At 39.4% G+C, this 24,933-nt stretch overlaps 1 protein-coding gene across 1 annotated transcript in view; it reads right to left on the bottom strand.

Annotated features, from left to right (window-relative positions):
* Nucleotides 1-24,933, bottom strand: part of TRIM66 (tripartite motif containing 66) — a 48,483-nt gene that overhangs the window by 8,121 nt on the left and 15,429 nt on the right. Inside the window, exons 4-13 of the mRNA XM_062000137.1 lie at nucleotides 22,337-22,469; nucleotides 21,612-21,728; nucleotides 20,324-20,438; nucleotides 19,162-19,308; nucleotides 18,903-19,020; nucleotides 16,679-17,559; nucleotides 15,508-15,669; nucleotides 3,090-3,362; nucleotides 2,657-2,882; nucleotides 52-112 (exon numbers count right to left, since the gene is read on the bottom strand). Coding sequence (XP_061856121.1) covers nucleotides 52-112; nucleotides 2,657-2,882; nucleotides 3,090-3,362; nucleotides 15,508-15,669; nucleotides 16,679-17,559; nucleotides 18,903-19,020; nucleotides 19,162-19,308; nucleotides 20,324-20,438; nucleotides 21,612-21,728; nucleotides 22,337-22,469 — 2,233 coding nt within the window. The remainder of the gene's footprint in view (nucleotides 1-51; nucleotides 113-2,656; nucleotides 2,883-3,089; nucleotides 3,363-15,507; nucleotides 15,670-16,678; nucleotides 17,560-18,902; nucleotides 19,021-19,161; nucleotides 19,309-20,323; nucleotides 20,439-21,611; nucleotides 21,729-22,336; nucleotides 22,470-24,933) is intronic.

Genomic DNA, 24,933 nt, shown 5'->3' with positions numbered 1-24,933 from the left:
ATGCATAAAATTTCATAGCCAGCCTTTCTGCATAAAAAAAGTTTCTGTTACCTGACATTCTGATTGCTTTTCATATCCCTTTCAAAATGTTCCTTTTCACAGTTATTGGAATCTGGAACAGAAGATAAGAAAATGAATAAAATATTTATATCAGAGTCAGATTAGAGTAGAAAGTACTTCAATATTCATGTAGTTCTGACTGGTGTTTAATATGGTATCATAAGTGAATTATGGAATCATTTAATCTATATGTATAGAAAATGTGTGCTATTTTCTATTCTAGGATATAGCCTTTGTCTCTCTTTTTGTTTTAACCGCAGCTTCAGTACTGAATATGAGGAGCCTCTTCAAAATATTTTGTCAAATTACAACATTCCCAGACAATTATATATGTACACAGCCATGCTACATTCATCCATATACATGAAACAACATAAGTAATCCTCTTTGCTACACAGCCTTTACTTGAGGAAAAAAGACCTACTGATGTCTGAACCCCTGAGGCTCAGGAACTTTCAGTGGTCTCCTGCTCCATACTAAGTAGCTTCTGGATAACTTCAGTTGCTTGAAAACAGGAGGGAAATCCTTTCTCACCTGCCACTGAGGAACAAAAGTTTCACTGTATGACTCCTTTATATCCTCCGATGTACTTAATATGTAAACATATGAATCCAAACCTATCCACTATATAAGCATGAGAGTAACTGTAGCTCTTGACTGATAATAGACACAAGAGTCAGAGTATTCAGAGAAAAGAAATCTCCTAAATCAGTAAGACAATTAATTGTAAGTATTTTGCTTATGAAATATCAGATGAATGTAGTTACAAAGGAAAAATAATTGACTAGGGAACTGATCTGCAGAAGGAACTGTGGGTTAATATGGACCATTCACTGCAAGGGAGTCAACCTCGTAATGCTGCTGCTGAAAAAAAGAAAAGAAGAATGTCATCCTGCAGTGTATTACCAGCAATAAGGAACAAAAATCACAAGAAGCTGATATTCTGGCTCTGCATGGCACCCCAGAGACCTCACTGCAGCATGGCCTTTGGCTGTGGATGGCGCTCCTTAATTGCAGAGAACACAGAATTGTGCAGCAGGAATGAGGTGAGTTTTAAAAATCACCATTCTGACCCATGAGGAGAGACTGAAACCATCAAATTGTTTAGTCTACAAAAGAGAAGGGAAGAGTGTTTACACAAGCCATGATAGGAAGAGAAGTGGCTGTAAGGGGAAAATCATGAAATTATGTACAATTTTTACCACATCACTTGGGGCTGGAAGTATTTTGTTGTAAAATAAGCTGAAATGTTTAGATTTGACATTAGAAAAGAATGAGTCATTGGGGCTATATAACCGAAGCAGTGGGGTTTGGCAGCACAGCACCGCTGAAGCCAGTAGGTCCAACTGAGAGCCACTAGCAAAGATAACATTGCCTTTGCAACAGAGTTCACTCATCTCTCACTGGTTCACCCTGCATATGGTGACTGCATCTCCTCAGGTCTCCTCTCACTGCACAGTTTTAAACACTGAAAGCAGGATGGGAATTGCTCACTCCTAATTCTTCTTGTGAAGAGGGAACAGCATTAAATTCAACTCTCTTGTCTTTCCATCCTCTTGCACAACAGGACTTGGGCTTTGCACAGAGCAGATTTGTAGTATCTGTTAGAGATAGTGAGATCCTGTGTGTCAGGGCTGCTTTCTGTGTGTGGCATCACATGACACAAACTAGATACCACAAAGCTGCTCCTCTCAAAAATACTTAAGCCTGGCTGAGGCACAGCTTTTTAGGAGTGTGCTTGATTCTTACAGTTCACACAAATGATTGTGGCATAATTGTTACAGTTTGGCATAGTACATACAAGAGAAGACAAGTACATTTCCTTGGCTCACTGAGCTAGGCCTCCTTTGTACTAATTAAAATTCTCTGAATAAAAATACAACACAGAGATAGAAATATTAATTCATCTTTTACAGAAAAAAGCAGCCAAATATTGGCATAAGACACAGGACAACAGCTTGATCCTGCAATCCCTTGCTTGCATGAACAGTCCCATTGACTTTTAGAGTTTACAGGAATGAGGTTTTACAGTGTAGCACAAGGATGCTGGCAATTTGCCCATGAAAAGAGTTAAGTAGGGTCTAATTCTCCATTAAGGCTGAAGAAATAGGCCTTGGCTGAAGGAAATGTTCAACAGTAGACAGAGCCAAGCAAAAGCACATTCTGTGCAATGTATCAGCCTAACAAAGATTTTTTTTTATGCTACTAATGTGAAGGACTTAGCAGAAGGCACATTACATTTTGGACATCATTTTTTTTTAAATTGAAGTTGGACTCTTCAAACCAGCTCTTCAATGGTCATAGCTGCAGGTCTCAGGAACAGCAGTGCTTCTAAGAGAGTTAATACTCAAGGTACTTCACACATGACACGTTCATTTCTAGTTCATAGATGAATAATGTTACAAATTTAAGGCATACCATTTCCATGTTTTTCCTCCACAAATGAGATCAAATATGGTTCTCCATTGCATTAAGTACTTTGTACTTTTTTTTGGAAAAGCACATTTATACGGGAGTACATTAAGAAGTACACTGCTTTGCAATGCTAAGAAAGAAAGACCAAAAGCCAAAAATGAAATAATGAAAAGTCTGGTACCTTCTTTGCTCCTAAGTTGTCTCATTCTGGCATTCATGGTCAGGAAAGAAGTGTTGCTGAGCAGCTCAGAAGCAGTGCAATGTTGAGATTTTTTGATTGAAAGATTAATAGGTTCTTCCAGCACTTTTTGCATAGAAAGAGACAATTCATTAACTACATCTTGCCCAGCAGCAGCCAAGCTATTTTCTAGAGGCTGATCTAGAGTATCTAAGTCTTCATTTTCCAGCTTCGGATGGGGGAAAAAAAATAGCAAATGTTATTATTAGTTTTCTTTCTTTGTATCTTAGGAAAATAATTTGTAATCAGTCTTCAAATACTAGATAAGGAAAAATTACTTAAATAGCTGCCTTTCACTGACTAACTAACAAAGAATAACATGGTCTATCAATGAAGGTGGATTCTCTTTCAGTAGAGGAGTTTGAGCAACTCCTACCTTGCACTTGGTCTTCCCCTGGAGTGCATCACTTGGTGTGAGGCCAGCACCAGCCCCAGGGCTCAGGTCACTTGAAGCTCTCCCCAGTGCCAAGCTGTAGCTGGTCATTGTCTCTCCTGGAGTATCATAGTCACAGAGGGCATCTGGGGAGGAGCCAAGTTTTACAGCAGCTGCACCTTGCATCTGTGGATCAGCTGAGCTAGATAACCTCGTTGAAGGCAATTCCATTTCTAAACTGTTTGAAAAGCCCACGATGTTTAAGGATGCAGAATGCTGGGAAAAGAGGAAAAAAACCAAACCAATATGTTAATAAGCTTTTCAGCAGCAAAATGCTACTGAAAGTATCTATTGTAATCTTACATTATTTCCAAAAGCTTTAGAGTTTCCACCATTCAAACTGAAAACTGGAAAACGAGACATCTGGGTTACTCTTTCGTAGTTTACAAAAAATGTCTGCCTTTGATCAGTCCAAGGGATCTTGATTTTTATCTCTCTCTAATGAAAGGGAATTCTAAGCATAAATCCCACTAGGTTCTATTAAATTATTCCAGAAGAAATAAGATTCAGAAATTTTATCATTTTATTCAAAAATCATCAGATTACTTTATTCAGAAAGAAGATTCAGGAGAAATAAGATCCAGATCTGACACAGGGGGATGAAACTATTGTGACTGTTAATGATGCTGAAAACTTTATATTAGTTAGTAAGCTTGTCCTAGTAAAGCCTAAGGCACTTGCCCTTGAAATATCATAGTGTAAATAGTGTTCTGCAAAGCAAAGCAAATTCACCCACTCAGGTGACTTCCTCAAGCTGCCTTACACCCAGGAGCACATACTGAAATCAGGACTCAAGCATCTATATGAGGCAAGTATAAGCAGACTTAAGAAGTATGGAGATCTGTATCATTTGAATTTGTAATTTTCCATTTGTTTCATCATAGTTCATTGGTGTTTCACTCTTGTTAATCGACTCAATAAACCCTTGTCATTTGACCACAGTGCAGTAAGTAGCACTCTGTAATATAAATCAGGATTAAAGAAATACATTGATTGAATCTGGATTAGAGTTTAAGTTCACTGTTGTACTTATTTTTCTGCTAGGGACCTGTGATTTCAAAATGAATCAGAGACAAGACCCATTTCCTAGATTGAATCAGTATATTTCTCAACTGTTACTCTATTTTGAATTTTGATTCCTTTGTCCATCTTAATCCAACATTGGTACAAATAGCAACTCAGACTGAGCTGTCAGTTGTGCCTGTGTAAATCCTACATAATGCCAAAGAAGTCAGTCTTTAATTCCTCTACTTGCAATGCGTTTCACCTATTTGCTAAGAAAACACTCTGCCTACAAACATTCATTTCCACCTAAGGATATAATTTAATTTCCTTTTCCTTAGTTTGCAATAGAGACCACAGTAGGAGATTTGTGTGATCACTTATATTCAATGAGACAAAATAGTCTCCATTTGAGCTAGAAAGAGGTTGGCTTTTCTGCAATGTTGTGGAAGTTTTGTGCCATTCTACCACACAGTGCTCTAGTAAGTTTGTTTTAAGAAGTCCTTTCATGTAGAAGGCAGCCCAGGCAGTACCAGGTCTCTGCAGCCAGGATATTGGTCATTTTCTTCCTCTTGAGACAAATCAACATCCCTGAATCTAAGTTGTCTGAGCTATAGCAATTTCTTGGAACCAGCTGGAACTACTCAAACTTGTTTTTCCTATCTTACATTTGAGGTGGAAAGTAGAACACAGCAAATGAAGAAATGTATTGGGAGGAGGCATAATTTTCCATATACTCTGATAGATCATTCCTAAGAATTCTCAGGTTTCAAACCAAAGGAATATACGTAGGTCAGAAAGTAATCCAGTTTTCATGGTCACACGTCCACAAAGATCAAACATGTTCATTTGCTATCATAATTTGCTCATGACAGATTCCTGCACATGCACTGACAAAAGTGGCCTACCAAGTATCTATTTTACCTTTCATTTCATCACTCTTTTTATCACAAGTCTCTTTCAGATGAAAATAAACATACGAGTTGTTCTCATATCACTCACAGAAAATGAGACAAATAAGCAGAATATATGCTGGAATTGAACAGATGGACTGTAATCAGCCTTGCCTTTTCCCCTTATTTCAAAGTCCACTGTGAGCATTAATTAAGTCCCTGAGAGGGAATTAAATATTTATTTAGTCAGATTCTCAAAATCATGAAGCATCCACAAATTCCTGTCCGAGTCAAGAGGAACTACGTAAAGCTGTGCTTCACTGGAAACGGTCATGGCTGAGGTACACACGTGGTAGGCACACCACCCAAAGCTGCATAGCAAGCTAACTGGAGACCTTGTGGCTATTCACTTCTAATCACCACACACATCTTCCTTTACTTATGTTACAAGAGCTTGCCATCGCCTATTATGTACTGAGACCTGTCCCTGTGAAGATCCATCTGTGTGTAACTGAATACACTGCAGGCAAGATATCAGCCCTACTACGACAATGGTAGGATTACTCCTGGCTTCAGTGAGACAAGTTTACTTACTGGGAGGACTCCTACTGCAGGAAAAAAAAGAAATAGACAAATAGACACATAAATAAGATTTTATTATAACTAAAATTTTTGGAAAGGTGGAATTCAATTGCATGATATGGCTATACCTTTTTTATTCTTCTAGCCAGCATCAGATTCTTCAGAGATCTTTTTAGATTATATAAGCCAGTATAAAACCTTACTCTTGTTAAAAAAGAAAAAGAATAATGAGGCCATCAAACTGCCATCTGTCTTTCCCTTGGGGCAAAAGTTAATTTTGTGGTTATTTTAATGATGAAGCAACATTATGATCTTTCACTGCAAAATATTAAAACTCACAGTTAAGAACAGACACATTCCATTCTGATCCATGGAGCTGCTGTCAAGTGTGAAGTGAACAATGCACTGGGAACAAGGCTCATTAATAGCCTATTAATTCACTCCCTAAAATAATCATTTCTTTTGCCATTAGCAAAAATTTCTCTTCTCCCTTGACAGTTCAGCTAGTTTTTGCAAATAGGATGCTTTTAAAGAAATGATCTCTATTTTATAAAAGCTCTATTGCTTTTATATTGCACTCTTTGAACAACAACAACCATTAATTATGCTCTTGGGTAGAGGGTGGCTTCAGCTGTAGGTTAATTTTGAAACTTTTGACATTTTAATGTACAGTCTGGCATATCAAACTACATCTCTGTCATTATAAATAGAATTCTCATTGTTTCATAATTAATTTTGGTCTGATGATCCTTATAATACAATGGCAGCAGCATCACCACCCCAAAATGCCTTCTACCACAAATTTCATGGTTGTGGTAATGAAATGTAAAAAGAATGAACATGCAAAGTGCCTTCAGAGAACAAAAAAGAAATATATTGTTCAGTTCAAATATATCTTTGATCACTGTTGCTTTTAAAAAAGTCCAGTGTAAACATGCAACACTAATACAGAAGAATTCCGAGAAGTAAATACTTACCTTGAAACACTGGGATTAGGATTTGTTAGGATTGTTTTGGCAAAGTCTCAAGGCTGTTGACATTAAGTGTCACAGATAAAGAAAGCTAAATCTAGGAACTGCCAATTCTCTTTGCTATAAGAGAAATAAGACGCTGCAAATGGTTGCAGAGTAATGAACGGCTGCTATTAAGTGGAGCAATCCCCCTGGCAGCTCATTATGCTAGGAGGTTAAACAAATGTACTACTCCAATCCAGTTGTTTAACTCACCTCACACAGCAGCACTGATAACACGGTATACACATATTTCCTATTTGGATTTCCCAATTTCAGAATAGAATCCAAAGGATTTCCTTTCTGGGTTATATGAGAAAAAGAGTCAAAATCTTCCTTAACAGTTTGCCTGAATCAACTGGAGCTGGCTTAAAGTGGAAGGAGGAAGAGATTGTATGGAGCAAGCAGCATCATGTTTTATTTATCCTTTTTTCCAGGTCAAAGGAAAAGGTGTTGTTAAATTAACATTCTGGGAAATGTATCTAATTTCATTAAGCATGAAGGCATTTGCCATGTAAGCAGCTCAATTCTTTAGAGTAAAAAAATACTCTGATACTTTAGAAATTCACAGAACCCTACATTCCAGGCTGTTGTTATTTCTTTCACTTCTAATACCCCTAAAAAGAATAGCAATTAGAAAAAAAAAATCAGTAACAACAAACTCACTCCAATCCTAAAGTGAGATTCAAACTCCTAGCTTCAAGTATGAAATTATTATTACGTTCAGTCACTAAATAACCATGCTCGGTGCAATACTAACAACAATAAAACCAGTACTGTGCCTGCTCAACCCCCCTCCCACAATTTCACATCCTTTTAAAGAAAAGATCCTAAACATTAGGTAAGCATCACCAAAATGGAAGGATTGTCATGAATAAAGCTTAGGACAATGTGTGGACAAATGCGTTGTGGCAAAATACCAAGAAAGCCACCTACAGCTGAGACTGAGATCAACTAGTCTCTGTGATAATCTGCAGTAACAACAGTGTTGGCATGTCAGAGCCTACAAGTTGACATGTATCAAGTCCTAGGAGAGGCTGAGGGGTTCCACCATGAACTGTCACTATCTTACTCTTGCATGAAGGGCCACCATTGCATATAACTGGACTAAACCAAAAGCCTCTCTCAGAGTGCTATCGATAATGCTCCTTACATGGCATAGAATATTTTCTGCGATATCCCCATTTTGGGTACTTTATGGTGCTTGAGACAAACAGAGCTTTCAAACTGAGAAGCTGGTACTTATTGTAAATCAATAAGAATAATACAAAAGTCAGTGTTATAGCATTGTATAAAATTTCTATTTTCTTGTACCTTGATTACTATTTCTGGTCACCTTATCTCAAAGAGAATTTATCAAAGCACAGGGAAAATTGCCAAAGAAATAAAGGACTAAAGTATAAAAAATCTTCCATGAAAAAAAATAAAAGACTCTAGAGAGACCAGCAATCACTTTTCAGCTTCAAAAGGAAGTGTTTGAGAGGAGATTCAATGTAGACCCATAAAATATGGATATTGTGAAGGTGGCTAATACAGAGTGGCTTTTGTTTTCCTAACACAAGGACCAGAAGACATCATACTGAATTATCAGACAACAAACTTAAAGTAAGCAGAGGAACTTTTCAGGCAATGCCAAAACTCAGTTGCTGCAGAAAGCTGAGTAATAAATGCACTCAAAAATGGATTAGATAAGTTAACAGAGGAACGGTCCTTCAAGAGCCACAAAAGACAATTGTCTAGGTACAACCTTCAGTTTGGAAAGTCCCTAAACTGAAGAGACACAGTCACTCAGTAATAATTGACTGATAAAGTGCATGACGTTCAGAGGTTTATTTTAAGCAAAAGATGAAATAATATCTCAAGTGGAGAAACTCTCAAAGTTTGCTAAGGAACATAACCAAACCTCAATTTACAAATGCTGATCAGTGTCTCAGAAGGCAGAATGACAAGTGCACAAGCCGGTTAGGTTTTTAGGATGAGTGAGGGTAGTGCAGTATTTCACTTCCACGAACCAACCCAACAGATGGACAAGGAATTCTCCCTCCCAGAAGTAAAGGCCCTGCTCCTAAGAAAGGGTACACTTATGGAGTCAGAGGAGGAGAGATGTCCAGTTGGTCCTGCAACACCACCAATGACTGTTGTAGCAGTACATGAGGCTTAAGCCACACATTTATACTGTACTATAAATGTACAGTAATTATGACGTTTCTTCAAATGATAGTTACAGCCTTTAGACTACTTGCTCATAGCAGCCACAAATAAATGAGCTACAAATAACCATTATGTATATGTGAGCAAAACAGGGATTGTATGCCCTTTATTACTTCTGAAAACACAATTTAAGCAAAAAATATCCTATTATTCTCGCCTCTGCTCCAGAATAGATTACTTCTCCAGTCCTGTGTGCAAACTAATAACTCAATATCATACTATGTAAAAGCAACAGGTTGCATAAGGTTGGTAACCCTTCCCACAAAACTGTTAATCCAATTGAGCGCTCATTGTTTCACACTGCAACCTATCAATTCAGCAGCTTGCATAAAAGCTGAAAGTTAGGGAAAGCACAGTATTTATATCAAACAATCAATGGGCTAGCGATAGAAATATTTATTCTGCACAAAAAATTCAATTCACAGGGGAAGAATAGTGAAGAGGAATACAGAAGATAGAAAGGATGACAAAATATCATTATTAATGTTCCAAAACCAGTGAAACAAATGTAAACAAGCCCACCCACAATTGAAGTTACATGTCTAGGGACTATACTACACTCACGTGTCTGTGATTCAGTGTCACAGAGCACTTTGAAATTAACTTTTAGAGAGCAGTAGCCTTGATGCCAACACTTCTGACAGGTAGATACCAGCTAGAAAACCCTGCTTTATACACTGAAAATCCAAAATTCTGTCTGCTCAGTGAAGCTATATTTTACCATCAGGACAAAAATTAAATCTAACACAATGAGGACATTATCCAAGTGCATGTAGCATTTCATCCCTACTTCTCTATTTTTCATCAAGAGCCATCTTTAAATGTGAGGGACAGAAAATGGTACTCATCAGAACACCACAAAGAGGCATTCGTTGAACTCCAAGACACATACATGGCATATGAGTGCCTCACACTGTGGTGGAACAATTGCACTAGCACTTGTCTGGGATGAGCTGAATAATGTACTTGTGGTTTCCCTGTTTATGAGTAATATTGTGATCTCAAACTATTAATAGAATCTATTCTATATTGCTTCACATGCAAATACAATCCTGTATGCAGACAATTCCTCTAGTTATCAGTGAATAGTATCAAATATATGCAATAAATTTGTTTCAAAATTAATGCACAGATGTTTAACTACATGAGCAATCAAGGCTTGTCCCCTCCAAAATAAAGGAAACCACTGGGTTAATGGAACCTTTTCTTTTTTAACAGACCTTGGCAAACATATTACTAAACAGTTAATTCTGAGTTTTGATACATTCTGGTCCACACTGATTTTTCTTTAATGAAAAAAAATCTCAGCAGCCAAAGAATTACCTATTCCACTAGGAATACTACATAAAACGAAGGCTGTCAGAGTTCAGCAGAAATGCAACACAAGGCTGAGAAGTCCAATACCAATTATTCTCCAAAAGGCAGAATATAGTTCTTCTCCCAGTAGTAAAACAGTTTCTCTACTGTATTTTCCAAGTGCAATATTTTACACTTCTCCACGTTCACTTTTTCCATGTCTTCCAAGAACTTGAGAGAGATTAAATGTTCTGAATGTAGGCCATATGAAAGTAAGTGGACAAACATCTATAGAGATTTTTTCATCTGGAGATGAGTATGAAACAGAAATGAGAATAAATAGGTACATTGCCTTGTTCTTAAACAGGAACCAACCTCCCATTTAAATGTAGATTTAATTTATTTGTCAGCAAAAGCAGTCAGACATCTTTTAACAGCATTCATGAAGACAAGGGTCTCCTTACTTTGCTGTTTCCCTTCATCATTTCTAATAAACCATTGCCAGAGCTGACAGTACATTATGGCTTCATCCCAAGTAGCTCATTAGAAGAGAGAAATACAAGCAAAGATGGGCTATTGTGGCTGTTGAATGTCCTCATTTTTCGCAGAGATACCAGGAAACTAGTAAAAAAACAGACACACCTCTGCTTTCAGCACAAGACCATACACTTCTCAGCACCATTAGAAAAAGTTTCTTTCCTCTGTTTGTAGGAGTATTTTCCTCTTGATGCCTCCTCCCTTGGTACAGATACAAATCAGCATTTCTTGGTTGGATTTGGGTTTTTTTCTCTCCTCATTTCCCATCAGACTGCACTAGCCCCTCTCTTGCACATTTCCTTCCATTTTCTTCCCTCTTTCTGACTTTTTTTTTTTCCTCAAATAAATGCTCAGGTTCATAGTCTTTCTCAGGCCTTAAATATAAATCTTCAACTTTTACGGTCATCTCCTAAAGTAAAGGTAGCCCTGTCCTAGAAGATTTGCATAGCTTTCCTCAGTCCTGTGCTCTGCCATCAGAGGTTAAGGGAGATCTGCTTCCACATGGGAAAGTTCAGAGCCAAAGAGCATCATCTCAGAATGTTGTGATACCATCAGCCTGATCCAGAAATTCTGAATCACATCTAGAGGATTAACTTAACAATTGCAGGTTTCTTTGTGCCTTCTGAATCTGATTTGAATGCTGCTTCCAGACCCCCAGCAATCATTATCTTTCAATGTCTCTACAATTCCCAAAAGGATCTCTAACAACGCTCTGAATGAGTATAGCGTCATAAATATGTTGGGTCAACAAAGCTACATACTAAAGGAGGACAAAATATCTTCCTTTTTGGGTCTAGTAAGGAAAGATAAGTTCTTCCACAATATTCCACACACAAATTCCAAGAAAAAAATATCCATGAAAGACTTTTACACAGTACACAACATGAAACATGAGCAGAAGTACCAAACAGATTTGAGCAATCAGAAGTGCTATTTGGAGTGTTTTAAACTGTATAGAGAGGTAAAAGGCAGCTTCTCCTCCTCAAACACAAAGGTGATATCCAGAGCCAGCAAGGGTCTGATAAAGGATAAAGATGAGCCCTCCTGGTTTTGTTTATGCTGCTTCTTCAATAGTTAGGGCCTCCCGGTAGGAAGACAGATCAAAGCATGGCTCTATGATGTGTTGAAATGTTCTAGAGACAGAGAAATCTATGATTTTTCTGCTTTTGTATAAGGACAAGGAATATAACAGAGTCATACCACTTTCATATACTACATCTTCAGTAATAATTAGTGTTATTTCCAGGTTAACTTATTTTGAAAGATGTTTCTTTCAAAAGAAACCATCGGAATGGGATTCATCTCTCCCATAAGGGCACTGGATTATTTGGGAGTAGACTAGCAAATTTAATAAAGAGGTCTTTAAACTAAGGGACTTGGGGGGTGGGGGGAGAAGCAAAACAGAACAAGCTGTCCCCTCTAGCTGGGAAACAGGGCAGGACAGGGAATGCAATGATAAGTGCCCTTCATCTGCACACTGGGCTGAGATACGCAAGGCTGACCACCCTGAGAAAGAGCCAAACCGGGGAGGAACCTCCTGCACCCATCCAGGGAAACCTGTGTGTTTGAGTAAGCCCCTGCGCTGCCTCTACACCAATGCACACAGCCTGGGGAATAAGCAGGAGGAACTGGAGATGTGGGTGTGGATGTGGGGCTACGACCTCATTGCGGTCACAGAGACGTGGTGGGACAGCTGCCATGACTGGAGCACAGCCATGGAGGATTATGTATTGTTCAGGAAAGACAGACTGACAAGGCGTGGAAGTGGAGTTGCTCTCTATGTGAGGGAGCAATTAATGTGTTCTGAACTGTGCCTGGGTGGGGATGAGGAGCAGGTAGAGTGCTTCTGGGTAAAAATTAATGGCCAGGGCAAGGCAGGTGATATTGTTGTAGGAGTCCACTACAGGCCACCTCATCAGGAGGAGGATGTGGATGAGGCCTTCTACAAACAGCTGGGAGCTGCCTCACGATCACAGTCCCTGGTCCTCATGGGGGACTTCAACCACCCTGATATTTGCTGGGACAGTCACACAGCCAAGCACACGCAGTCCAGGAGGTTCCTACAGATTGTTGATGACAATTTCCTGTCGCAGATGATCAAGGAACCAACAAGGAGGGGTGTGCTGCTGGACCTGGTACTGATGAATAAGGAGGGCCTGGTTGGGGATGTGAAGGTTGGAGGCAACCTCAGCTGCAGTGACCGTGAGATGGTAGAGTTCAAGATCCTGTGTGGAAGAGGTAGAACACAAAGCAGGACCGTGACCCTGGATTTCAGGCGAGCCAACTTTGGTCTCTTCAAAGATCTACTTGGATGGATCTCATGGGATATGATTCTAGATGGTAGAAGTGCCAATGAGAGCTGGTCAATCTTCAAGCACCACTTCCTCCAAGCCCAGGATCAGTGTGTCCCAATGCGCAAGAAAGGAGGAAAAGGAGGTAGGAGGCCTCCATGGATGAGCAAGGATCTGCTGGGACAACTCAGGCAGAAAGCAGCCATCTATGAGAGGTGGAAACAGGGGCTGGCTGCTTGGGAAGAGTATAGGAACATTGCCAGGGCATGCAGGGGTGCAACTAGGAAGGCTAGAGCCCTTCTAGAATTAAATTTAGCCAGGGATGTTAAGGACAGGAATAAGGCATTTTTCAAGTACATCAGCAGCAGAAGGATGGCGAGGGGGAATGTGGGCCCACTGCTAAACACTGAGGGTGTCCTGGTGACCGAGGATGCAGAGAAGGCCGAAGTACTGAATGCCTTCTTTGCTTCAGTTTTTATGGCCAAGGCTGACCCTCGGGAAGCCCAGTCCAGCAAGGATAACAGGATGGCCAGGACAGCAGAGGACTTGCCCTGGGTGGAAGAGGAAGAGGTTAAAGACTTGTTGGCCAAGTTTAAGGCTCATAAATCAATGGGTCCTGATGGGATGCATCCTAGAGTGCTGAGGGAGCTGGCTGATGTGATTGCTAAGCCTCTCTCCATCATCTTTGAACAATCATGGAGGACAGGCAAGGTGCCTGAGGACTGGAGAAAGGTCAGTGTCATGCCAGTCTTCAAAAAGGGCAAGAAGGATGACCCAGGCAAGTACAGGCCAGTCAGCCTCACCTCCATCCCTGGAAAAGTGACGGAACAACTCATCCTGAATGTTATCACTGAACATATGAAGGATAAGATGGTTATCAGGGGGAGTCAACATGGCTTCACCAAGGGGAAATCCTGTTTGACTAACCTGATATCCTTCTATGAGTGCATAACCAGCTGGCTAGATGAGGGGAGAGCAGTGGATGTCATCTACCTTGACTTCAGCAAGGCTTTTGACACCGTCTCCCACAACATCCTCATGAGAAAGCTCAGCCAGTGTGGCTTGGATGATTGCCAGTGAGGTGGATCGAGAGCTGGGTGAATGACAGAGCCCAGAGGGTGGTGACCAATGGCACGGAGTCAAACTGGAGGCCTGTGGCCAGTGGAGTTCCACAGGGATCGATTCTGGGGCCAGTCTTGTTCAACATCTTCATCAACAACCTGGACGAGGGGACAGAGTGTACCCTCAGCAAGTTCCCTGATGGCATCAAACTGGGAGGACTGGCTGATTCCCCAAAAGGCTGTGATGCCATTCAGCGGGATCTCGATCAGCTGGACAGGTGGTCAGAGGAAAACCTCATGAAGTTCAACAAGGACAACTGCAGAGTCCTGCATGTGGGAAGGAACAACCCCATGCACCAGTACAAGCTGGGGGTAGAACTGCTGAAGAGCAGCTCTGCAGAGAGAGACCTGGGAGTCCTGGTTGATAATAAACTAACCATGAGCCAGTAATGTGCCCTCGTGGCCAAGAAGGCCAATGGCATTCTGGGATGTATCAAGCCAGCAGGTGGAGGGAGGATCTTCTCCCCCTCTGCTCTGCCCTGGTGAGGCCTCATCTGGAGTCCTGTGTCCAGTTCTGGGCTCCTCAGCTCAAGAGGGACAGGGAAGTGCTGGAGAGACTCCAGCACAGGGCCACCAAGATGATCAAGGGTATAGAATATCTTTCATATGAGGAAAGGCTGCAGGAACTGGGGCTGTTTAGTCTGGAGAAGAGGAGATTGAGGGGTGATCTTATTAACATTTATAAATATCTAAAGGGTGGGTGTCAGGAGGTTGGGACATCCCTCTTTTCTATAGTAGATAGTAACAGGACAAGGGGTAATGGGATGAAGCTGGAACACAAAAAGTTCCACTTAAAGATAAGAAAAAACTATTTTACTGTGATGGAGCAGTGGTACAGGCTGCCCAGAGGGGCTGTGGAGTCTCCTTCCTTGGAGGTCTTCAAGACCTGCCTGGACATGTTCCTATGCAACCTGATCTAGGTGAACCCGCTTCTGCAGGGGGGTTGGACTAGATGATCTCTAAAGGTCCCTTCCAACCCCTACCATTCTATGATTCTCAGGTATGAGCTCATCACAAGCTCTTACTCCTTTTTTTCTTTTTCAAATTAGCCACTGCTAGTGTGAAAGTCCTGATAGCTAAATCTCTTGAGAAAGGGACTGGACAGAATTTACTCAGTGAAGAAATGTCTTCTATTTCTTTACCAGTTCACGTTTAAGCACTTATGCCAGCCAGATCTAAAAGGCACCAGCTTATAAGAACAGTTAGCGGTCTTGGCTACAACACAGCATGTAGGCATCTCACAGAGAGATGCACATTGGTTAGGCTAAGACTATCTGCCAAGATTTACAAGCCATTTTCTCAGCTATTTCTCAGTATTTTAACTTTTTCAACATGATTGCAAATTCCAATCTCCTGTTATAGTCAATACTATTAAATTATATTTTCCCTTTGAAATATTTTTTTTAGTTTTTTTATACCTTTCTCACTGGATGGAAAGCTGATTGTTGCAATGTGTTCTCAGATGAGTGACTACTGGCACTGGTTTCTCCATCCAGTAACCGTGACAGGGAGGAACTATCACTTTTGTCAAGAGGAATTACAGGCTTCTGGACATCATGTTCAGTGGAACTTTCATAGACCTACAAATCACAATTAAGAGTTTGTGCTTTCAAAATCTCAGAAAAAAGTGGTAGCAAATTCACACCAACTCACAGCATATACAATATGAAAAGAGTAGAAAAACTCTGAAACAGTAAAGATGTTAAAAGTAATCCTAAGTGGAGACATAAGTGAATACAGAATGATTTCTCTCAAATGTTAATGATAAAAAATAAATAAATAAAACAACAAAGTTGCTGCCATGTACAGCTATTCCAAAGGCTGCAGTCTGCCCCTACAGGTAAGCCACTTTGAGAGCTATTCAAGGTGGGAACTCCACAGAATTTACACAATGAGAAGTCCCAGACACCTTTCTGCTGCAGTCCTCACCTTCCTTTTGAATGGGTTTTGAATGGGTTTCAAAGCCACCTTAGTGTGTTTCTTATCTGCCTTGTAGTTTGGATACTTACCACCAAGCACTGAGCTTTTCTCAGAAGCAGGATTCTTACCAAAAGAGGAAAAAGGAAGAAATTAACCTTGCTGACAAAACTGTATCAGAACAATGTGTACGAATCTGATGAAAATCTTAAAGGACAGGATGCAATAGCAAGAGGAGTTACTAGTAGAATGGGAAATAACTCTCAGACAAAAAAAAAAAAAAGGTGTTCTTCACTCTCTTTTCACTAACCATTCAGAATCAAAAGGGATTTCTTTTTTTTCCAAGGAATAGAGGCTTAAAGTTTCCAGTAAAAAGGAGTTGAAATGGAAAGCGAGACTTCTGCAGTGCTCCAGGTACCTGTTCACAAAGGAAGAATGACGACACTTTCATTCTCCCACCTGATGCTCACCTTGTCTATTTAGAGATTCAGATCTTTGGGATCTTGGTTGTTTAAGCAGCATTTAACAGAAAATTTTGGCCCAATCTTGCATGAGGCATGAAACCTCTGCTGAATATAAATACACGAGACAACACAGAAAGTTCAACCAAATATATGAAATCTGAAAGGTTTCTCCCATTTCTGAGCCTTTAGAGAACCTTTGAGAACTTACTTGTGCTTCATCTTGGATTTGTTGCTGAACTGGGGCTGGCTGCCTCACTATGTAGTTGATTTGACCAACTATGGTCTGTTGAACATGATGAGGTGGCTTGGCTTGGTTCAGCTGCAAGCTAGACTGTCCTTGGGCCTGCAGAAGAAGTTCCAGATCTTTTTTCATCTCCTCAAGTTCAAACTGGTGGTGCATTATGTCCAGGCTCTGCTGGATGACTTGTTTGTGGGCGTTCTCATTCTGACCTGGTGGTGGTGATGCTGGTGGCGGTGATGCTGGTGGCTGCTGCAACTGATCAGATTTTGTCTTCTGGAGATGACCAAGCTGCACTTGCATAGCTGATGTCTGCAAAGAATCCTGTGCGCGGAATGGCTGTGAATGGCTCATGTGAACTTGTTGAGCCTCATGTGACACAACAGCATAACCCAAAGCTGGGGGCTGCTGCAGCTGCTGGGATAGTAAGTGCTTTCTCGTCTTCCCAGACACATTCTCTGGGTCTGACTGCCAGTGCTGTTCCAGCCTAGACTGTATCAGCTTCACAGGCTGCTGGGCATCCCTTTGCTCTTTGTCATGTTGTTGCTTGCTGTACTGCAGAGGGAAGTACTGCTGATGCAGTTCAGGAGGCTGTTGAAGATTTTGATGGCGGTTTGTGCCTTGGTAAGAAGGTTGAGCTTTGTTTGGATGGGGTACACTGAGGTAGTGTGAGCAACACACAGGTGTAGGACATTGGATTGCATGTGGAAACTGTGTCTGGCTATTCACAGGCTCCAGCTGTGCTGTTGGTGAATGGTGCCCCTGATACAAGGAAGTCTGTAATCCTTGCACACTTCCACACAGTATCACATCTGAATGAGAAATGTGTTCATCTTCCACAGTGAAACCTCCTGGAAAAAAAAGAAAAAAAAGCAGATTTACTCCCTCATACCATCTTGACAAATCTACACAATAAAAGCAGTGAACAATTGCCATTTCTTTGTCTTCATTTCAAATACAAAAGATATTAAAATATCCTATCCAAACCACCCTCTAACATACCTTCAAGGTAGATTTGTGAAGATTTTTCAGCGATTGAAAGTCACACCAAACTCCCAGTGATATCAGTGGAACTCATGTTTGAATTACTAGCAAAAGCATTGAAAAATTGACCTCAGCTCATTTTAACTGATCGATATGGTTTATACTTTCATTTTTTACTAAAGCATGAGCTTTATTTTCTCATCCATAAGCTCAGGTATAAAAGACAGCTTCAAGGGTGAACATTATGTAAGTAGTTACGTAGGTGAGAATCATAAAAGCTAGAAATTGAAGTGACCTATGAACTGGTCTTGTCAATGCTTTTAGTCAGGAGATTATTCCCCATAATACTTTTGACAGTGTTTTACTCTATCTAGCTTTAAATATCTTAAAATGAGAAGAGAACTAATCTTTTAGGTCATTGATCAACCCATTGAACTGAATTTACTGTAAAAACCCACTGCATTAGGGAAATGTATAGCTGGTGGGAAACAAAGTCACAGTATGCTCATTCATTATATAAATAACGCTGTAATTTTTATACAGTCAATGTCTTTTACAGCCATCTTTGTGCCTGTTAATTATGACTCAAGTACTGCTTGAATGATCCCTTGGCCACTAAAATACTAAAGGATCTAAGGAGTGCAAGCATGACTGAGCCCAGCTGTTCTTGGGTAAGGCAGAATAAAGAGCACAAGGCCCACTGCAGACACTCCATTTCACCCAGGGTACTCATTACAGGACTGCCTGAGTCACAGTGTTATACAAAGCTATTGTTTACTGGGACAAAACTGAATTCCAAATATCCTGGGCAAAGTCAAGACTATTTGATAGCCTGTGACACTGCATTAAGTAATTTCAGTTAAAAGTTATTTGTTCAGTCCTGTACATTGTGCCTGCTAAACTAGTAGTTGTGATCTTACATTGTGATTTAGCAAGAGCTTCAGAGATTATATTTATAGGGTGTATTTCTAGGTAGTGTTTATAAGATAATATTTGCAATGATATCTTTTAATAGGTGAGTTGAAATAACTGGAGGGAAAACCAGGAAAGTTCAGCAACAGTAGCTTTTCTTCAGAATGTGACAAGGAGGTAGAAAACTAGAAGTCAAAATGAAAAAAGGAGAGCACTTTAGGGAAAGTATTCTATCTGCTCTATCTGTCCTGTCTTGCTTTGGGCACTTGCCTGACAAACAACAGTATCTTTTTCTTACCAAAATTGGACAATTGTTTAGTCCAGTAGGAGGGATCCCAAGTAAATCTGATCTTCAGAGGAGTGTCTGTGTCTGCATTACAGTTTGTCTCTAATAAGCGCTGGATCTGAAATACAATCTGGTAACAAATCAAAGGATTAAGATTTTATTCACAATTATAAAGATCATGAAAAATGTTTTATTTGATAAACATTAAATCCAGAAAACAGTTCTCATATTTACAGCACAATTTATCAAGAAAAAAAAATATTGCTCTTACCAGTTCTTTACTGAAGAGAAATGGGATGCTGTTTTTACTGCATACTGCCCAGCTGATGAAGTTCTGCACATGTTCTACCTGTCTGCTTAAAACCACTACACCTTGAAGTTGTTGCTCCAATTTCTGCTTCCTTTCACTGGTGATTTTCTGTGAATAACGTGAATTGGCAGAAGATAGTTATCATTCTTCAGACACAAATACTGTATACAGTCAGTGGCAGAACAATATGTATTATTTGCAAGGATACTTAATTAGAATCTCTTTAAACCATCAGTCATAAAAAGAAAGCAAATCCTATTCGAAAGATATATCTGAATTCAGGAAGATGAGTAGCTTCTCCAGGAGCAAACGGCCTACATCTTTATGGCCTTGGTTTAATAGAATAACATAACCCAAGAAAGCTGTAGAAGTTGGATCAAATTCGTACCTGGACCACTTACTTGTCTTTGGTTATAAGTAACCCAGATAAACACTGAAATGCTGTCAAAAATCATGAACGCTGAAATTACTTAATGTTTAATAATACTGAAATGATGACATATATTTCTCTATTTTGTAAAGCTATCAGCTTGAGCAGCCATATTTGAGTCAAATATCTACGTTCAAAGGTAGGTAGCAAGTACTGAGTGCCTTGTCTTTCCAATACCTGCTAAAATTATCCAAGAGTAACTAAGAAGCAGAAATTCTGATCAGATCAGTTAGCAATTTTTGTGTCTAACACATTTCAAAATAAAATCATATAGACTTCAATAAGACATCCAAAAAGTGAAGAGTCAAAACTGAAGGCTCTGTTACAGCAAGCAGGTGAGAGGATCATTTTCAAAACAGGATATTAAACGTGTTGCTAGTGTTCTACAGTTTAAACATTAAAACTGGAAGCCAGTTTGTTTTGTAAGTACTCAAAAGGTACACACATATGCTCTGTAACTGCATTAGAAAATATGGCTAATTCATGATAAGCAAACATTTTGCCACTTCATCCTGAATCTTTGTTAACCATTGACTCCACATAAAATTCTGCAGAAAAAGAAAAAAGAGAAATATTTGAAAATATAAGCAAAGGGACAACAATTCTCACAGTCTATATTCTTTCCATAGGCACTGGGATTAAATTTAATTTAGTTTAATTTCCCAAGGTATCAAAGAAACTAGCCATACTTACTTCAAGTTGTTCAAGAAGGATGTTTGTTCGTTTATTGATTTCATTCATCAAAACCATCTTGGACATTTTTATTTGATTTTCTACCTTTTTATATAAATGTTTTACTTCAAGTAACCTATGGGTAAGAGATACACATCCCTAGATGAGCCAAGTGGTATGTCATTTATTCAGAGCTTAGTAGTTAGTTGTTATATGAGCTGATCTAACTGTTGACAGAGAATTCCAATGAAAGTTGTACCATTTTCCATAAGTTCTCCCACACTTCTTTTCAAAAATAGACTCACAGAATAGTTTAGGTTGGAATGCATTTTTAAAGGTTGCCTAGTCCAACTCCCTCAACCTGCAGTTAGCAGTGACATCTTCAACTAGAGCAGGTTGCTCAGAGTCTCATTCAAACTGACTTCAAATGTTTCCACAAGGATGAGGCATCTATAACCACTCTGGGCAACCTGTTCCAGTGTCTCACCACCCTCCCTGCCAAACATTTCTTCCTTAGATCCACTCTGAGTCTACTCTCTTTTAGTTTAAAACCATTAATTCCTGCCCTGTTGCTACAGGCTCTACTAAAAAGTTTGCTCTCATCTTTCTTGTAAGCTCCCTTTAAGTATTCAAAGTCTTCCCAGAGACTTCTCTTCTCCAGGCTGAACTCTCTCACTGATCTCCATCTGGACATGAAACCACCAGCCTCTGGATGTGACATGCTAACTCTGATAAACTCTTAAAGATCATGTCAAGCACAGTCTTGAGTTCTAAGTCAAACACACACAGAAGCCATATCCAAAAAGCTTTCACTATATACCAGAGTATTAATAGATTTATACTATTTCAAGGTGTTTTAAATGGTTTTATTAATGCAGGAGATAGATCCAATGGACACAAACACAGACTCAGTAGCTGAAATCAGTTCATATAGTGAAATATTTTCACTAATCTTGACTGGAATTGCAGCTTTATTTGAGTTTTCTTGAAGAAATGTGGTGTCTTTTCAGTAGTCTTTATTTCTAATCTTTTCAAATTCTAGTTTGAAATAGATTATACAAGAAACCTTAGCTCTGAAGTCAGCTGTCACATGTCTTATAAGGACTATGGAATAATGTATTACAATGCCATAACCTGTCAGTACCACTTAAACGGGAATTTATTATTTTTAATCTTCCTATCATTTCCTACCTTCCAAGAAAAAAAACACCCCACACACATATGTGTATTTACCTCTGTTAACCTACATTTAGTGCAAATAATATTGTACTCATCACCTATTTTCATGAAAAAAAAGCATAGTAATTACCTATCTTCAATCTGTTTAGCTGAAATCTGAATCCTCTTTTTTTTCTCATCCACTTTAGTTATGACATTTTCCAGGATAACTCTCTGATTTTGCAAAGCTTCATCAAGGCGTCTGACCCTGTGAAAGAAGGGAAAATTCTCAAGCCATGGAATCTTTTTCTGTTGATAACTAATCAACTTATTAGTTGATAAGCTTAGAGGATCAGTCACTTTAATACCTGTCTGAACATGGTCCCCTGCTTCTTTCCCACTGTGATAGCTAAATTTTATCAGCTCAGCTCACAAAAAGGTCACTGTGTTTAGACAATTCCTTACGTGGCTCAGTACACTTCCACAGGCAAGCAGCATGCTTAAGTGTAGAAAGTGCTCTTGTACAGTCGGGATGTGTTTGATAAAGACAAACAGTAGTATTTGAACCATGCTAAGTATTGAGTTCAACTTGAGCTTTTGAGCACAATCAGGAGGACCTATGTGCATGCACACATAGTATCAGGGCAGACAATACAACTGGGAAGGTAGACACTGCTGCAAGCAGTGGGTGATTCTGTGAGGGCAATAACTGTGTTTTGGTGCTTGGGCATAAGACAACTGAAATGAGTTTGCTGTGGCTTTTAAATTTGGACTAGCCTGCAACTTTAGCTGACAGGAAATGCAGATTAACAGTCTTAAATCTAAATTAGCTATAGTTTTAGACAGGATTATGCTTAAGCAATCAATGTGCAGTACCTGTGCTCTTTATGCTCTATCAGAAGGCAACTGTGGCACGTAAGGTTATCGCAGGTCTCACAGAACACCTTGAGTGGCTCTTGAGTGTGCACTGGACAAAACAAGGGTAACTCACTTGCTTCATCTTCAGTTGCTGAGGAATATAAAGCGATGGCGTCATTGACAAGGATTAATATTATAGTTTAGAAAAAGTTGCCAAACTCATAATTTTATTGAAAGTTTTGATGTTATTTTTAAAAGACCCAGACCCTGGAACCATCTGATTATATGAAGCAGAGTTTGGTTGTATTTTTTCCCCTGGCCTTATACAAAGACAAAATTATTCTGTCTGTTCACTAGCCTATGAATAATTGGTATGTCAGCACCAGATCATTTACTTCTAACAATTTTGGCAAAAAGGTTGTTTCGACTCAATTGCAAAGCACAGGTTGTCACTTAGGAAGGAAAGATTTTGTACTGATACTGAACATCTTTTTATGAAAATTAGGACTAAGGGAGAAAGAAGTTCTGATTTTATGACTTGAAGCATTTTAAGAGCTCTGCAGAATTTGAACCTAAAATTCCCTTATTGCTACTGCTAATGCAGAGCCCTCCAATGAAAGCTTTGTCCTCCACGACTGCTACTTAATCTATCATAAAAGTTTGGGCTATGTTTCTAATATCATCTTCTCCAGTGCTAAGCAAATTCATCCCAGAAGCAAATTTCATCATTTCCATATCATTCACATCTTGTGCTCACAGACCCAGCAAGTTTTCACTGGTTTTTGAGGTTGTTTTTTTGGGGTCTTTTTAAACTGTCAGGAAAAATCAGTGTCTGAAAAACTGCAAGCAGTGCAGTTTAATCCAGCTGTGAACCACATCTCGGTATCTTTTTGTATTCATAACCAGCAGTAATAGTCTGGCACTCACCAGAAAACTGGAATTTGTTATTGTATCTCTAGAAGCGTTTCAGCTAACAAGAACATACTGAAGCAATCACAAAATATATAAATGTTCATGGGAAATTTGGGGGCAAAGGGGAAATCAAAGTGATGTCCAGTGCATGCTCTTTGTCTGTTTTTTTGCTTAAAAAACAAGGTCTGTTTTCCAATGTAGAAGTTCAGTAAGAGTTTTAGTTGAACAATCATGCTACAGACCAAACCCATAATTTCCCATTCCACTTCTCAATAAGTGGACCCGAAACAATGAAACTGAACTAGCACACCTCCCACCCTCACAAACCATCAGATGTTACAGAACGTTATGGAAGTGAATAAAATAAAGCCATTTCCAAACAAGAATGGAACTATTTTCAGCGCCAAGAAGCCCTCACAGAGAATCCTCTACCAGAAGCAGTCTTTTGGTGGGCCGTTACTTCTGACTCACAAAGGATGAGTCAGTAGGAAGAAGAAATCAGGCTATTTTAAAACTTTTTCTTCTTATACAACATGACATTTTTCTGTCCCAGCCTAAGTTGTGGTCCTCTCCATGCCCTTAACTTCTAAATACAACTTTGAATGATGGGTAAAGTTCTCAAAAGTCCCATGAATTTGTCACACTGGATTTCACTGTGACCTTGGGAGTCAGCAGGTTGAGGGTGCTGCCTGGCAGTCAGCTCAGCCACCTGAGCAGGGGCTCAGCCAGCAGGTGGAAACAAGAGGCTATGCAGGGTAAGAGGATGGGGAGCTGTGACAGAACTGCAGGTTCGGCATGTCAGGGGCTGATCAGTCAATACACAGAGCACACGTATCATGAAGGAAGAAGCAGACAGAAAGGATTCCCAGGGAAGCCAGGTTCCTTTAGTTCTGTCACTCAAGGAATAAATTGCTTATCAAAATGAATAGGAATAGGCAGGATTAAATACATTTGGTGGGGGTTTTTTTTCTTCTGTTTTACTTCAGATCCAGGGAATCTTATACATTTCAGATGACAAAAGGAAGTCTGGCCCTTGTAAAGCAAATGGCAAAAGATAGAACAGTTTAAAGTGGCAAGATCAATGGGGTAGAGAATGTCTTAATTGTTACAAGGGCATACAAAGAAAGTAGCTGTTGTTCAGAAGCATCATACATAGACCAAAGGCTGAATCTGAAAGGGCAGAGGCTTTATTTCCAGAAAAGAAAAAAAAAGGGAAAAAAAAAACCACTCAGAGATCTACTAGATCCAAGTATTTGCTTGCTTTGAAATATCCAGGGAATGTTTGCATCCTAAATAAATAACACATATTAATAAAAACAATAAAGCACAGATTACATCCCAGATAATTTCTGGGGATTAACTAGCCTATGTATAAATTACCACCCTCCTTGTTCTTTTTTTTTCGGTACACAGAATTTTGGACTAAAAAGATGAAAGTATTTTAGTTTATGTGTTTGCATCTTTTTATTCATATGGAACACATAAAACCACAACTAAGCCACAGATATATTTTCTTACCATTATTTGCCAACAATATGAGCTGGTAATCTTACTCAAAGTGAAATGAAGTCATAAACAGTTAGAGTCTCAAAACCACAGTCCTTATTTTGTCTTCAACTTGAGAGAAAAACGTTGTCCTTCCAATCAGGACAATGAGGAACTGGGGGGATTTCAGTTTACATTATTCTCTGGAAAAAGCCCAG

Source organism: Colius striatus, chromosome 7 (assembly GCF_028858725.1).
Source record: "Colius striatus isolate bColStr4 chromosome 7, bColStr4.1.hap1, whole genome shotgun sequence".
Taxonomy (NCBI): domain Eukaryota; kingdom Metazoa; phylum Chordata; class Aves; order Coliiformes; family Coliidae; genus Colius; species Colius striatus.
This window is presented reverse-complemented; position numbering and strand designations above follow the sequence as displayed.